Source organism: Erpetoichthys calabaricus, chromosome 2 (genome assembly GCF_900747795.2).
Source record: "Erpetoichthys calabaricus chromosome 2, fErpCal1.3, whole genome shotgun sequence".
Taxonomy (NCBI): Eukaryota; Metazoa; Chordata; class Cladistia; order Polypteriformes; family Polypteridae; genus Erpetoichthys; species Erpetoichthys calabaricus.
This window is the reverse complement of record NC_041395.2, coordinates 110,862,486-110,879,985: the sequence shown is the minus strand read 5'-3', so window position 1 is coordinate 110,879,985 and position 17,500 is coordinate 110,862,486. Positions and strand designations below refer to the sequence as shown.

Genomic DNA, 17,500 nt, shown 5'->3' with positions numbered 1-17,500 from the left:
GGGGACTCATCAACAAAGAAACATGGATAGTAAGATTTAGTAAAATATCTAATAATAATACATTACTCGACACCCAATGACACTTTACAAAGACATTTAAAAGACAACTGGTTAAAATAAATGTATCAGTCCATTGTAATGCTATAAGTGATAGCTTGCTCTTAAACATTTACACAGGTGGTTGTTCCTTGGGATAAAAAAGAAAAAAAAATCCACGGGAAAGGCTTTGTTGTTGAACTCAAATTTCATCTCCGCCATATGAGTCATGAAAACTATTGGAATAAAATACTTTACGTTCTATATAAATAAATAAATAAATTTCCTGTCACAACCACCCTTTCACCCCTTTACATTGGAGAGGGATCTCATTTTCACAGCAGGTGCAATTATCCTATAAAACACATAGGAGTTATGTGCACAGTTTTCCACGGGAGATTAAAACCGATCATATGTATTTTAAAAACTTGTAGGAAGCAGTCTGTGGCATTCCTTATCTGCCGTGGTCACTTACAAAAATGAACACCTGGCAGTTAAAATTGTGCACAGTTTCTTTAATAAGCCTATCAGACAGTCTTTTGTAGCACTTTCATATTGAGTGTGTGTCTTAATCCCTTCTAGCAGAGGAGACACTCATTTTCACAGCTTGGTCTATGCTGTAGAAATGTGTGCCCCCTGTCTTCTGCTTGCAAAATTAATACTGGAATTAAAGAAATGTCCAGTATTTATTTAAAAAGATTGAAGGAAGTCTTCTATTTCACATTTTTGTCTACTATGTCCTTACTCATTCACTGGTGGGAGCCCTCATTTCTTCAGTGGAGCATTTGCCATAGAAATGTGTGCCACCTGAATACTGCTTAAAACATAAACACTAAATGGTTAAAATTACTGAGGTTGTATTTGAGCAATTTTATATCACTTTCATGTTTACTGTGGTTGTCTCTACCTTCCCCTCGAGGGGGACACTAATTTATACGGCTGGAGCAGAGCTGTACTAATGTGAGCCCCTGTCTGCTGCTTTTAAAATGAACACTGGAATTGCAAAATTGTTCAAAATCCCATTTAATTTTAAATCCCATCTTGCTATTGTGGCCCTCTGTTCTGTGAGCTGGCAGAGATAACTCATTTTCATGGCCAGAGCCATCTATATGTATAATTGGCTAAGCCGCCGCCAGAGCGGCACAACACCCATAAAAGCACGCAGGAAGGAGCCACGCCCACCAACTCTAAGACCATTGGATACGACGAAAACTCGCAGAGCCACGCCCACCAACTCGGACGCGACGCCTCGGAAAACACGCCGTTATTTCTGTTTGTCTGTGCTACAGTCCGCATGCAGCTCTGAGCCACATTGACTTTTCGGTTACGACGCATGACCGCATGCAACATCGCAAACTGTTTTACATGCTACATACAGCAATTCGCATCCGCGACAAACATCCGTCTTCTTAGATGGTCCTGCAGGAACACGGAAAACGTTTCCCCGCCCACCAAAGTAGGACCATGTAAAAAGAGGCATGTTTGTCGCGGATGTGAATTGCTGAATGCAGCGTCTAAAACAGTTTGCAAGGGGTATCCCATGTGACCCATAAAACAGTCCTTTAAAACTGAGGTTAAAACACAATGAAGGAAGCAGTCTTTAAAAACCAATAAGCCCTGTGTCTCTGTTTCATTAGTGTCTCACCTGCTTCACCGATGCAGGCCCTGCAACAGTCGAGACGCTCTCTCAGCAGCTGACCTTCTCTGTGCCTGACTCCACTATAGGCTGCAACAAAATTATGAAAGTACGGGCGCATTTGTTTCACACAAGCTGTGTGTGTGGTTGGGTTGGTGTTAGCTAGTTAATTAGTTACTCGAAGGATTTCAAGATTTAATATGCACAAGTGGTAACACTGCAAAAGCAGCCCAAACCAGAAAAGACGGCTGGCAAAAAGTGGCCGACAAATTAAATGCGTGTGCATTGTACTTACTGAAAGCAGCGTTAAGGATTTTGCAAATGTTCATTTTTTTCCCTCTGCTTAAAAACATTTAAAAAGCGGCGTAGAATTGCTGAATGCAGCGTCTAAAACAGTTTGCGAGGGGTATCCCTTGGGATCCTTAAAACAATCCTTTAAAACTGAAGTTAAAACACAATGAAGGAAGCAGTCTTTAAAAACCAATAAGCCCTGTGCCTCTGTTTCATTAGTGTCTCACCTGCTTCACCGATGCAGGCCCTGCAACAGTCGAGACGCTCTCTCAGCTGCTGACCTTCTCTGTGCCTGACTCCACTATAGGCTGCAACAAAATTATGACAGTACGGGCACATTTGTTTCACACAAGCTGTGTGTGTGGTTGGGTTGGTGTTAGTTAATTAGTTACTCGAAGGATTTGAAGATTTAATATGCACAAGCGGTAACACTGCAAAAGCAGCCCAAACCAGAAAAGACGGCTGGCAAAAAGTGGCCGACAAATTAAACGCGTGTGCATTGTACTTACTGAAAGCAGCGTTACGGATTTTGCAAATGTTCATTTTTTTCCCTCTGCTTAAAAAAATATTTAAAAAGCGTCGTGATTATGCGGCGTATACTACGCCGTGGGTTGGTATGCAGCGTGTAAAACAGTTTGTTTGTCGTGGATAATGTGTCTTTTACTATTACACGAAGACAATTTCCTGATAATACTTCGTTACATTGATATAGCGGTGTTCTCAGTATTCAAAGCGCTATCCACACAGGGAGGAACTGGGAAGCGAAACCACAATCTTCCAGTCTCCTTACTGCAAAGCAGCAGCACTACTACAGCGCCACAAGGCAGTTAAAGAATATACCGGGCTCGATTTTGTTTTCACTTCTGTTTACAGAGATCGGGTCATAGATAGCATTGTTGCAATGTTACTTTTTTTGGTGGCTTATTACATTACGGATGTTTCACATGTTCATTTTTTCACCTGTGCTTAAAAGACATTAAAAAAGTGTTTCTCAACTGTGACTCCGGAACATCTCAGTACGCAAGCTATATTAAGCGTCAACAACGAAGACTCGCTACACTTTAATCTACAAGTGCGGACACTTAGCCCTACCGATGAAGTAACTTTCACCAGCGTGGCCTTCTTCGTCACAGACGATCCCGCTTTCAGTCACGGACAATTATATGTTGCTCTCTCCAGAGGTCTATCTTTTCATTCACTCACAGTGGTATCCACAAACCCACCCCATTTGGACAACTGTGTCGTTCAGGAAGTGTTCACCCATCAATACATAATTATGCGGCGTATGCTATGCCGCGGGTTGGCTAGTAATCTTTATAATTCTTTTTTTGTTCTGAAAAATTAGGGTACAATATTGAACACTTTTAATAAAAAAAAAATAAATCAAGTGCTTACACTGTCTTTATTTAAGTATGTCTATGAAAATTGCTTTGAGTAGCCAGAAAAATGCTATATAAATGTAAGATATAATAATAATAATGTCAGTTTTTTTAAAATCCAAATAAAGCTGATAGGATTTCTTCCAAGATATGTGCAACTCTACGGTACCAACAAAGTAAACTGATTAGAAAATTTTGTGATCAGTTTGTTTAAAGTATATTAAGCAAAATATAACTTTTCATCATCCTCTCATTTCTAATTTGGCATTTCAGGATACAGTATATACTGCAAAACAGCTTCAATATGTGCACAAAGTAAGTAATAAAACACACAAATTCTGACATTAGCATGACTGTTGAAGGAAAAACCAGTGTTAGAATCTATTCTATGGAGTTTTCATAAATTAATCATTATATGCCTTTTGAGGTTTATTGATATATTTTGTAATCAGATTTTTTAAAAATGTTTTTGATTTTTACTGCCACTTCACAGATCAGCAATCCCCAACTTGGTCACTGTCGAAGTCCTTTTTACTTTTTTCCTGTGTCCATTAATACATTTTCCGGGTTTCACTACCCATCTAAGAGACTTGGCATCAGGTTGGGTGGCACTTTTAAACTGTAGTGCTATGAACAAGTGTCAGTGTGGCAAGCACTAGACTGGCGTTTCTTTCAGTCTCATTTTTTGTCTTCTGGCCCAAGCCTGTAAATCTCTTTTGCAAACAGATGGCTTGGATAGAGGACAAATACTAATAATTTTCACGACTATTTAAAACAATACTAAAAGATATTTGTGTATGTGTGTTGTAGTGCCCCATGTTGTAAGTGTTAGATCCATTGAAGAAGTCAACTTAAATAAAGAAAATGTACATTTTGGAGGTTTGTTTGAAGTGTTTTATATTGCACCATATTATTAATTGCTATATGAATATAATTTTTTCAAGGGGATGACCTTTACGATTGTTAAAATAGACAAGCAGGGCAACAGGAGGAATATGAAAGTTATTTGTTGAGTTTAGGAGACAAAAGATACTTATAAGGAAGTTCATGCCAGTGCAATTGGTGTACATTCTAGAATTTATAAAACTGCTGATATTATTTCATAAAGATGTTACTGGCCTGGTTTTATGTTAACATTAAAATGTCTACGTTTTCTGATAATTATAATCATTATTTTAATTAAAAGACTATACTTGTCAGAACAGATTCAACAATGTTTTAATATCTCAGTTGCTGTTTGTCGGACTCTTTAATCGACTTGTCCTACAAATGTGTATCAGTGGATATTTGGTACATCATTTGACAAATAATATTAATGTTTCAAAGTCTCATATATTTCAGATAGATAGATAAATAGATAGAACTTTATTTGTCCTCTAAGGGAAAATGTGCTAAATAAAATAAATTAATATTAATATATAATGAAAAAAAACAGCCAATCCAATAAAAAGTTTATCTGTCTAATGTTCATTTTGCAAGCAGCAGTTGGAGCTCATAACTCTGAGGCAAAAGCTCAGCTTTAGAAGTGAGTGTCCCTTTGAGTGGAGAAGACAATGGGACACAGTAGACTTGAAAATGATGTAGAAGACTTTCATCAGTCTTTTACCATGGATTTCAGATATTACTTATCCAGGGTTCATTTTGAAAACAGCAGACAGGGTGCACACAAGCCCATGGAAATGAGTGTTCTCTGTAGGGGATAGGATGCAGTCGCATAGTGGAGAAGATTATATAGAACACTATACCTACGATATTTTAAAATCAATTTTACCTAATTTTACCTCTCTGGTGTTCATTTTGTAATCAGCAGTCAGAAGGCACACATTTTATGGCACTGCAGCAGCCATGGAAATGAGCGTCCCCACCAGTGGGTGAGACATGCGTTTTCATTCCAATAGTTCTAATGACTCATATGGCAGAGGTGAAATTTGAGTTCAACAACAAAGCCTTTCCCGTGGATTTTTTTCCCTTTTTACTATAAAAACAATTAAATATCAGTTATTTGTGAAAAAGGAATATTCTGGTCATTCTGATCTCTGATCAACATTTAAAAGAAACAGAGCAACTCCAGTGTTTTCCTCCATAACATCCTTTCAGCAAATGGGACTAAGTTCCTTGCTGAAGTAGATCACCCTTTAATTACATGCTTCCAATACGGAATGACAGAAATCACTGGCCGGCTTTCGGTCAGTGATAAGCCAGGGTCTCATGAGGTGAAAAAATGGGGCATACTGCGGTTGCGATCAATGCTTTCCGGTAACTCTGCTTTTGAGAAGACTCTGTCATGGGAGGGACAGGAGGGAGCAAGTGATGTGGGTACAATGAGCTGGAGCGGGGCAAGGAGGCAGGTATCTGTGCAAGATTTTTAAATAATGAAAGGAAAAAAAGTGCTTTGAAATCGAGGACCCCCAACCAAGATGGCTTACGAAACAAAACGCGACAGACAGGCATATGCTACTTGTATAAAATATGCATATTAATGACAACAATGCTGAAGCAATGATGAAGCGAACGGGAGATGCTAAACTTGGGTGGCCACGTTGTGCCTGCCCTTAAATCCCAACCAATCTATTCAAACCGATGTATATATGTGAACCGACCTATATACCCAAACGGGTGTATCTCAACTAATATATATATATCTGAGCCGATGTATATATCTAAACCGATCTATTTAAACCAATATATATATCCTAACCACATATATAAACCTTTGACACATTTCTAGGAAGTCACTGTGCACTGGGAAAATTCCAAAATACAAGAAAATTGCAAATATTATCCTGTTATATAAAAAAGTGTGATTGGGCAGTAAGCTTAACATGCATCACAGGTAAATTAATGGTAGGAATTATTAAGGATAAGATTGAGCAGCACATGGCAAGAATATGAGTTTTACTGAACAGTCAGCATGGGTTCAGAAGTGGGAGGTCATGTTTTACCAAAATGCTGGAATTCTATGAAGAAGCAACATAAGGATATGATCAGAGTGGAGCATATGATATTATTTATCTTGACTTTCAGAAAGCATTTCATAAGGTGCCACATGAGAGGTTGGGCATCAAAGTAAAACAAATGGGAGTTCAAGGTGTTGAGAGCAAAATTGGCTGAGACACAGGAAGCAGAGGTTTATGGTGCTAGAAACCCTATCAGAATTGGGTGATGTTAAGAATGGTGTTACGCAAGGGTCAGTGCTAGAGCCACTGCTATTTTAATATATATAAATGATTTGGGTAAGAATATAAATAACAAGCTTGTTAAATTTGAAGATGATACCAATTTCGGTGGATTGGCAGATAATCTAGAATAAATTGAATCATTACAGAGGGACTTGGACAGCATACAGACTTGGGCATATTTGTGACAAATGAAATTTAATGTAAGTAAATGTAAAGTATTAGACATAGGAATTAAAAATGTTAGGTTTGAACACACAATGGGAGGTCTGAAAATCTAAAGTACAACTTATTAGGAGGATTTAGGAGTCGTAGTGGACTTGACACTATCAACTGCCAGACAGTGTTCAGAATTCATTACGAAAGCTAACAGAATGTTAGGTTATATAACACAATGTGCAGAGTAAAACTCCAAGGGGGTTATGCAGAAGCTTTATAATGCACTGGTTAGTCTCACCTGGAGTACTTTGTACTGCTTTGGTTTCCAGGCCACAAAAAGGACATAGTAGCACTAGATAAAGTCCAGAGATGAGCAAATAGGCTGTTTCCAGCTATGAATTATGAGGAAAGATTAAAAGAGCTGAGCCTTTTCAGTTTTAACACTAGAATCCCTGAAGCCTATGAAAAAATTGTAATCCTGGGCCACCTTAAATTCCTTCACATCTCTTCATTTTAGCTTCTATCTGTGTCAATCAGCACAAGCAGCAAGCAGCCTCCTATCCCATGACCCACCCCCACCTCACCCCCCTCACCGCCTCTCAGACAAAAAGTTCTCCCAGCTCAAGTCTGTTTATCTGAGTGTGAGGTGCCTGGAGTTGTATAGGGTAAATAATATATCATTATTTGGAACACATGGCTTTCTTGTGTTCTGTGTCTCCAACGATCTGGGTAAATGTAGGATGCCAGGAAATGCTAGGCAAGAAATGTTGAACACATACCTAAAACAGAAACTTTTTTTCATGTTATAGTACTAATGACAAAATTTTGACTTGAAGACTGAAGTTCAAATATCAAATAAAAACTTTCACAAAAGGTACAAGTATAACAAAACAAGTGCGCTTTTATTCAAGAGTATAACCAAAGAAATTGGGTTAGGGTACGAGGCTGATACGGCCGCCTAGGTGGTGCCGTGGTAAGAACTGCTGACTCATAATCAAGAGGTTGGCAGTTCAATTCTGGGCGCTTTCTAGATTTACCGTTTTTGATTAGTGACCTGCTCTTATTGTTGCTATTATAGAATAAAAACATACATTTGATTTGGATAGGAGGCTGCTTGCTGCTTGTACTGATCAACATATTTGCAAAACAAAAAACGCTAAAGGAGAGGTGCAAAGGAATTTAAGGTGGCCCGGGATTACAACTTTTTTCATAGGCTTCAGGGATTCTACTGTTAAACAAATTAAGATTAAGAGGAGACATGATTGAAGATTTCAAAACAATGAAGGGAATTAGTACAGTGGATTGTGACTATTACTTTAAAATTAGTTTATCAAAATCACAGCGCACAATTGGAAACTTGTTAAGGGCAAATTTCACACAAACATTAGGAAGTTTTTCTTTATGGAGAGGTCTTACAGACATGAAATAAGTTACAAAGTAGGGTGGTAGACAGTAGGACTTTAGGTACTTTTAAAACTAGACTTGATGTTATTTTGGAAGAATTAGATGTTTAGGACTGGCAAGTTTTGTTGGGCTTAATGGCCTGTTCTCATCTAGATTGTTCTAATGTTCTAAAAAAAAAAAAAAAAAAAAATCAGAAATGTCCATGGCCATCCGAGGTAGCATTTGTTCAGATTAACTTAGATAATCATATTTCTACTGTATTGTGTAATTAAGGCAGGTCTAAAATGTCAAGTTATCCTGTAATGGAGCATTCCTCATTCCATAATTGAGTTAAAGAACTCAGTGTTTCTGTAGACCCTAGTAATTTGAGTTCCAAAAAAGAGGCGCATGGTCTGAAAGAATGACTACATCATTTTTACAAGACTTAAGAAGGAGCAAAGGATTGTTAATAGTAAAAAAAAAAAGTTTTGTGAAAACTATAATGAATCATAGAAAATAAGGAATATTTCCTCAAGTAAGGATAGATACATCTCAATGGTTCTGAGAGGTTTTGATCTTTCATTAAATGTATGATTTTTGCAATAGTGTTATGTGTTGGAAGCCGTTGCTGACCAATCTAAAACAGGGTCTAGTATATAATTAACATAATCTGCTGTTATGAATATACCAGAAGTCAAATTAGGAATTATCACAAGAACTTTAGTCGTAAATTGTTTATTATGTAAGTTTTGTGTGTATATATTACCCACACATTTAGTTTTATTTAATTTCACTCTAGCTATAATATGGAGCCCCTCGGGATCCACTGTTGTCCCTGTAGCTACAGAACTGATTGTCCTGTGCATCCAGACTTCTGCTCTCATGCCAGCTTGTTATGGGTGGAGTGGAATATTGGTCCAACAAAATTTTTCAACTGAAACTGCAGCCTGGTATTTAAATTTGTCTCTTGAATAAATATTGTAACTGGTCTCATCAAACTGATATGTTAGAGCAATTTTATTATTTTGAGCTCATGCTCATCCTTAGACCTGTAACATTCCCAAGTTACTAACTGTAATGGGCAGTTAATATTATGTAGTTTTGGTTTTCTAGACTTCACATTCCTCTGTGAGAGCAGAACAAAATTTTCTCTCTAGACATTATTAACTTTTGGTAAAATTTTATATCTGTGAATGTCTAACTCCATCATCTATTGTAGTATTCTGCCAACTGCACTATTTTACTTGTATTTGGGGCATTAAAAGGTATGTGTACAACTTGCTGTCTTTCTGCCTCCTATGCCTTGATCGTTCCTATCTCGCTTTGACAAACAAGGCTAAGATCAAACTCCTCAAAATCCCAAGTACTCCGACATGCTAAATAGCAGAGCATGCCCAAAATACACAGTGCCTCATCTCCCCAACAACAGTTATCAGTAAATTGCCATAAGTAATAGTGTATATTCATTGTTCTAAAATGTCTAGTGAAACTGTCAATAGATACAGATGAAGTTATTAGACAAGTAATAATACTGCCATATACAGTATATATGCTACTAATAATGAATGACATAATATTCTAGAAATAACAACCCCATTCATGTTATTAATGCTAAATCACCACAAATTAACAGAGAAAAAAGAAAACAAAAAGAACACAAAGTAAAAAGTAAAACAAATAAAGAGATTAAAAAGAAAAAAAGAACTAAAACTCTTCAAGCTCTATCATATTGTATTTTTATAACTCATCAGACCTTTGTGTATTATAAAGTTTGTGAATACTAAGGGATACCATATGAAACATGCCAGACCCCATGGTGTGTTGCCATCTATCTAAGAAGGTGACCTATAAATCAGAAGTTTGCTGGTTCTGTCGCCATCTTTGATTTGCTGTGGGATCTTGACTAATTAGCCTGTTTGTGGTTTAATTCATTACTTAACTCTTGGCTTGGGTGATGTTTCTGTGTTAGCATGTTGTGTATTGGTGTAATAGAGTTTATACTCCATTAGGAACTTTAGCAATACTAAAAGTAAAAGTATACTCTGAGTTGTATGTGATAATAGGTAAAAAATAAGTAAAAAGTGTTTTTTGTACAAACCACATTTGAATAATTTTTTAACAATGTGATTATTTTTATACATAGTTTTCCAGCTTGATTCTGTCACATACCCATGCATAATTCACCAGGTTACTGTGCTTTTCATATACTGTACTATGTTCAAATTTCTACCATGGGACATATAAAGTACTATCTATCTATTCAGCTGTGGACAACTTGTCGAATAAATACAATGGATTTACTGTTTGTTTGTTTTTTTCCTTCTAGCCATCCTACTGGTGGAGCTGATTTATGCCATTGTGGGAATTGTCTGGTTGGTCAAATACTACTGGCCTTGTAATGACAGCACTGCTAAGAACATTACCCTGGGTGAGTCAAGGACAAAGTTAAGGACAATAGGCAGCTTAAATGAACTGGCAAATCATTGTTGAAAGAAGAATATACATTAGAATCCATTTAAAAATGTGTGCCTGACCTTGATGCCTTGTGCGCAGTATTGTGAGCATTTTTTAAATTGTTACATAGAGTACACACTACCAAGGTTTATCTAGGAATGCAAATGATATAAACAAATAAAGTAATTTGAAAAAAAAAATTCACTGTCATATGAGACAGGCATGCACTGGACTGAAAATATTCTTCAAAGTGCTAGTTAGAGAGTAAAACAGAGCATTTTCTTTAACCAAAAATAAACCTTTTTTATAATGTACTGTACACCTGTCCAACTCAGGATAGCCATTGAGTGGTAGATTGCATTATTAAAACAAAATAGAAAAAAGTGATGTAAGCATTTGCAGTATTTAGAAACCTCACATTTTTCACTTACTGTAGATGTGCAAGATATAAAAAGCAGCAGCTTCCTCAGAGAATGAGGACAGCAGTGACAGCAAAATTAATTCTGTTCAGCCTGTTCAGGAAGCAAAGACACTTCATATGCCTGCCCCCTCTTTTTGGATTTTCAGTATATATTCCCTTCAGCTTCCAATTAGCAAGAGGTGAGAAATGTGAGGAAAGTAGATATGTTTCTAAATTGGTTTTATTGAAAGACAACTGAACTTTTTTGTACTGAATATTTTGAGGTTGTTCTGTCTGATCCTGTTATGATTAACATTTCATTTGGCTAATTCCCTTTGCTACTTTGCAAAGTACAAATCAGCCTTGGATATTGCCAGTCTATCACGAGACACACTAATGTTAAGGACTGGGCTATTGTAAATTCATTAGTGTCGTACTCATCTAATTAAAAATAGTAAAATAATAAAATGTACTTCATCTGGTGACTTTTGCGTCTCCTTTTTGCTCATTGGAAACTAGACAGTGTCTTTTTAAAAGGTACTGCATATGTGTGCCTCTTTTTGACACAGAGTGTTGAAAGTGTCCTATTACTTATTCATCTGATGAAATACTGCCTGCATTTTAGTCATCTTTGAAATGTGATGCCTTTGCACTCACAGCTGGACAGCAAGTGTATTTTGAATGAAGTTGGCTATTGGTTCACTACCTGATAACATGGAATGCACCAAGTAGAAATTACAATAAGCACTGTGGAATTGCTAGTCAGGGCAGACTATGTTTCTGTCAATGTTTTGTGGGTTACAATGGGACCCCAGCCTGCCTTACACTTGACATTGCTAGGATAGACTCCAGCCTTCCGTTATCCTGAAGTGGATCTAGAAAGTTTAGAAATGTTGCATGTGTATTTTAGTTTATTCTTGTCAAGTTCACTTACCTTATGAACCCAGGAAAACAATACAAAAAATGAATAAACATCCATCCATTATCCAACCAGCTATATGAACATTCAGCATAAACAAAGAAATATAATACAATATATACAACAATACACATAGAGGTACACATACATTATATAATGGGTGGTTTTAAGTCCAAATTCAAACTGTCATTGCTCAGGATTGCCTAGGCAGTCAGGGTTTGCTTTTTAGGCAATCAAGGATAGGATAAATCCCAAACTATTTTTTACACAGAATTGTGCTTGCTTCATATTTGTAATTTTTGAAAGTGTATCCTTTTCAATTATTGCAATAGAAAACCTTTATTTTTACTGTGATTGTTAATTGTGAATTTAACAAATTTCCTAAAAATTTAAAATGACCTAAAGATGTAATATTGGAACCTTTGGATTAGAATCCTATAAATCTATAATTGGATAATGTTTTCCCTTAAATGCAATGCAAATATAGAGTAAACTGGTATAAAACTATCAGCACAAACTAGGTTAGTGATTAATGTGAGTATTACTAAAAACCCACTTTTCCAAACTCCTATTAAACAATGATGACCTGTTTTGACGTATATGCTGCATGCAGTTGTAATTTAAATTAGATTACATGTAACTATAGCGTGCTGTAGATTGGAAATTTATTACAAAAAACTTGCAACAGAAAGGGTAAAATCTATGTTTAATATGTTTTCATATAAAATTTGAAAGGAAATGGGTGTAAATCTATGGGTACAAAACAACATAGTGATTAATAACCAAAGCCCACTTTTACAAATTCCCAATTCACAATAATGACATATTTGACATATACAGGTACTATATTCTGCAAGCAAGCACAATCAAAGTCAGAGACATACAGTAATCCCTCCTCCATCGCGGGGGTTGCGTTCCAGAGCCACCCGCGAAATAAGAAAATCCACGAAGTAGAAACCATATGTTTATATGGTTATTTTTATATTGTCATGCTTGGGTCACAGATTTGCGCAGAAACACAGGAGGTTGTAGAGAGACAGGAACGTTATTCAGACACTGCAAACAAACATTTGTCTCTTTTTCAAAAGTTTAAACTGTGCTCCATGACAAGACAGAGATGACAGTTCTGTCTCACAATTAAAAGAATGCAAACATATCTTCCTCTTCAAAGGAGCAAACAAATCAATAGGGCTGTTTGGCTTTTTAAGTATGCAAAGCACCGCGGCACAAAGCTGTTGAAGGTGGCAGCTCACACCCCTTCCGTCAGGAGCAGACAGAGAGAGAGAGAGACAGATAAAAAAATCAATACGTGCCCTTCGTGCTTTTAAGTATGCGAAGCACCGGGCAGCATGTCGCTTCACGAAGCAGCTGCACAGAAGGTAGCCAACGTGAAGATAATCTTTCAGCATTTTTAGACGAGCGTCCGTATCATCTAGGTGTGCGAACAGCCCCCCCTGCTCAATCCCCCTACGTCAGGATCAGAAAAAGTCAGCGCAAGAGAGAGAGAGAGAGAGAGAGAAAAGTAAGCTGGGTAGCTTCTCAGCCATCTGCCAATAGCGTCCCTTGTATGAAATCAACTGGGCAAACCAACTGAGGAAGCATGTACCAGAAATTAAAAGACCCATTGTCCGCAGAAACCCGCGAAGCAGCGAAAAATCTGCGATATATATTTAAATATGCTTACATATAAAATCCGCGATGGAGTGAAGCCGCGAAAGGCGAAGTGCGATATAGCGAGGGATCACTGTATATTAGAATTCAGATAATATTAATTGTATACATTTTTCAATTTTTAAAAAGTAAGTGTATTACATATGCACACTCATTTATAATCGTATTTCACATAAACCCAGGTAAACATGGCTCTGTCCTAAGCACAGTATCTATATGTATAAAATCCCTATGTGCGTCCAGGTGTCTGTGTGTGGGTGTCTTCTGATGAAGTGCGCATGCGTGGGGCACGGTGTGATGCGCGATATTACTGTCAGAGAAAGTTAGAGGCATTTTACGGAAATACAAACCAGTATTACTGCGAGAGGAAATTAAAGGTACACAATACAGTGACGCATATTACAGCCACATATAAGCCAGTATTACTGTCAGAGGAGATTAAAGGCATATTACCAACGCGCACACCTGTATTACCGCCAGAGAAAATTAAAGGTATATTACGGACGTACAAGCCAGCGGACATATAAGACGGTATCCTTCAATAAGGGAGCGCACAGGCATCCTTCAATAAGGGCGCACACAAAAAGGCGAGCCTCAAAAGGGCGACCTCAATTGGGCGCAGCGAATAAAGGCGCGTGTAAATAAAGATCTGCACCTTTGTTGCTCTTCACGTATTCCAGAGCCATTTGAACTAAATTATCTACGAACGCCTTTATTCGTCGCACTCAACTGAGGTCGCCCTTTTGAAGCTCGCCTTCTTGTGCACGCCCTTATTGAATAGAGCCGTACAAGACAGTATTACTGTCACAGAAAATTAAAGACACACAATACACGGCGGCAGCCCACAAAGAACGGTCAGCTCAGCAAGTAAACATCAACAAAAGAAAGGCTGAAAAAAAGAAAAATATGACCAACAAAAAGAATGAGGTCAAAGTCCCTTGCCATTTAATATAGACTGTTCCTACTAATGTTTATGCACTACTGTTCTAGTGCCCGTTATTGTAACGGGCTAAATGACTAGTTTGTTGAATATGTCTGGTTTCTGTAGCAGGTAATCGTGGCCACAACTACTTGTGCTGTTTTTTTTAATGGATCTCCACCACAGCTTATTGATATAAAACTATGGTACCCTGATGGTAAAGTCAATGTTTTTGTTGCATTTTCACAAGTGGTTTCAAATGTTACAACATACAGTAGGTGACATTTTTGTTGTGAACACTTCATTGAGCCAAACCTGGTTTGTTAATTCCTGTTCACATATTGCTTCCAACAATATCTAGATGAGATTTTAAAAATGTTTTGATTCTACTTTCAACCACCCTGATTTGTAATTGATTCTTAACATCTATCTTTCACTTTGGGGGGAGGAATGTTTCTTCATGTGAAGTTTTGATCGAATTTGTTAATTGTAGACAACTTTAATTCTCAATTTCAAATTAAATGGCCAGCCACATGACTGGTAATGTTTGCTGGTCTTTCCCACTGACAACATCCTTTGATCCATATATATCTATTACATAATGCATTCTAGCTTTTTTATGTCACCTTTTTAAATGTATAGTCACTTTATGTTGTTCAATTTAGTTAGCATTCACCTGCTAAGTATCATGCTTGCCTGCACAATAAAGAACTTAGTTGTTATGTAACCCTGTATAGACGTATATATATTCTTCTGTTAAGGCTCATTTTAGCAATTCATTCACCCTATTAGTGAACCACTGGATATGTGGCTAAATAAAGGTCATAAATTATTTATTAGGCCTGTGCTAATAAATATTTTCAGCCTGTCTAGAGTCACTGACAATCTGAATTTTGACTGGGAGTGAAAAATATTGAATTTTACATTAATTAGTTAGACATTTCCAACACATTATAAATGTAAAAGGTTTTTTTGATACTTTGGAGTAATTCATCCACTTCAGTAGATGTGACAAAATTAAGAATAAAGATGTAAACGTTTATATCATCTGCACATGTTTTAAACTCACAGTAAATGCAAAGAAATTGCTTGAATTAGATGTTGAATAAAAACCCCCTTTAGATTCAGAAAGGTGTCGGACTGGGCTGTCCATTGTCTCCTTCACTTTCTGTTAACTCACTTGAGCAGTCTTCATTTTGATAAGCCTTATTGCAGATCATGACTCAAGTAACTTTTTATATGCTAACAACATTTAACTTTTCTTGGTAATGTTTCTTCTGATATCCCTCATATCTTTGGTTTTATTGCTTTGTTTGAGACACTGCCTGGATATAAAATGAACTGGGCAAAGCCTGCTCTCCTCCCATTAAATTCTCTGTGTCGTTGTTTTTCCACCATGTGCACCATTGAAATATTTGGGCATTTTCATTTCTCCCTCTCTGCAGGACATTGTTTTATGTAATTGTTATTGTAACTTTTGGAATATTAAGGAATTTCGTTCCTCATGTTCCTTTCATACACTGACTTTGTGGTCTAGATTGGCAATTAGCAAGATGAATATTGTCGTTTTTCAACATTGTTAGTGAAATGTTCCCTCTCTCTTCCCCTTATGCAATATTGTTCTTTCTATGAAATAGTAAGAGACTTTCCACTCCACTTTGATTCGTGATAAGTTTGAAGAGAGGGGTGTCTGCCAGACCTAGAGTTATGTCATTGAGTGTTTACTCTTTGACCAGTATAGAGCTGGTTAAATCTTCCCATAAACCTGCCTTCCTGGTTCCCTATTGAATCCATCAGTTTCTCCAACTGATCCCTTTCTGTTCTTTCCATTACTTTCTAGAAATTAAAATCATGTCCTCCAAAGATTTGTCAGAAACTTGAGAAACATCTTGGCACTTCTCCAGGTCTGCACTACCTTACGCAAATTGTCTAGAATCATGCTCTTTGTGTTGGTGGCAAGCCCATCCCTATTCAACCATGGTTGAGGATCAAGACACTTAGTGACATTTATGATGACTCCGGACTTGGAAGTTTCACTTACTGATCCAGGTTTTCTGTTACTCCTTTTTCTTCTGTATTTAAATCAGGTCAGTCTTTAATACAAATGGGGTCCCAGTATCCTCTTCACTTGCCTCCCACCCCTTTATAGCTTTTCCTGCTTGTTATCTCCAAACATTAAGTCAGTGGTATCCTAATATGCAAGTCTATGCAAAAAGTCTGCTGGAATGCTGCCTTTATTTCCAGTCTCACAATTTGACCTTCCTTTTCCCCACTCCCCTATCTATCATGGAAAGCTATACTTAATGATATCTCTGCAAATCCTGATTATCAGCATAATGAATTTAAATTTGTTCATTGCCTATTCCTCACCCCTTCCGATCTTCTTGCTATGCATTTATCTGTTGGTTCTATCTATCACTTTTGTCTTCTAAATGTCTATCGCACTTTTTTGCATATGTTCTGGAATATTCCACCAGTCTTTGCTTTCTGGACTGATGTCTGTAACTGCCTGTTCTGTATTCTGTTTGTTCATATTCCCCTTTTGCCTTATTTATTTCTTCTCTTGGACCTTTATACTCTTACCCTGACTTTTATCCAGCAAAGGTTATTTTGTCTGGGTACCATCACTACAAATTCATTTTAGTGGAACTCCTAACTCTCTCTCTCTCTTTCTCTCTGTAAACTTCTGGAAATCCTCTTTCTTTGACTCTTTAAATTCCATCCTTTTTTCTTGTAGCTGCTGACACACACTACTGTAATAAGTTTGATAGTTTCAAAAAAAGTGTATTGCATGTGTCCGTATGTCTTTGTGGTGTTTTTCTGTCTGCCTTCAAAGACTGCCAAACTTTCAGGTTTCTATCTAGAAATAGAGAGAAGTGTTTCAGCTCTCAAGACCTGCTAATCGTTTTTTCCTTTGACTTGTGGATCATGAGACAAGTCAATTTGAATATGAATGCTTTAATGTCTGCTTTAGTTGCCTCCTATTGGATCACTAATTTGAAAATGAAAATTACTGACAAAATCAAAACTGTAAATTCTCCAGGTTCTGCTCTTTAAAACAAGGTACAGCTTGTCTT

General features: G+C 37.1%; 1 protein-coding gene across 1 annotated transcript in view; it reads left to right on the top strand.

Annotated features, from left to right (window-relative positions):
• The window catches only part of dagla (diacylglycerol lipase, alpha), a 343,026-nt gene that overhangs the window by 173,688 nt on the left and 151,838 nt on the right, over window positions 1-17,500 (top strand). The window contains 1 exon segment of the mRNA XM_051923753.1: window positions 10,387-10,488. Within this exon segment, the coding sequence (XP_051779713.1) occupies window positions 10,387-10,488 (102 nt within the window).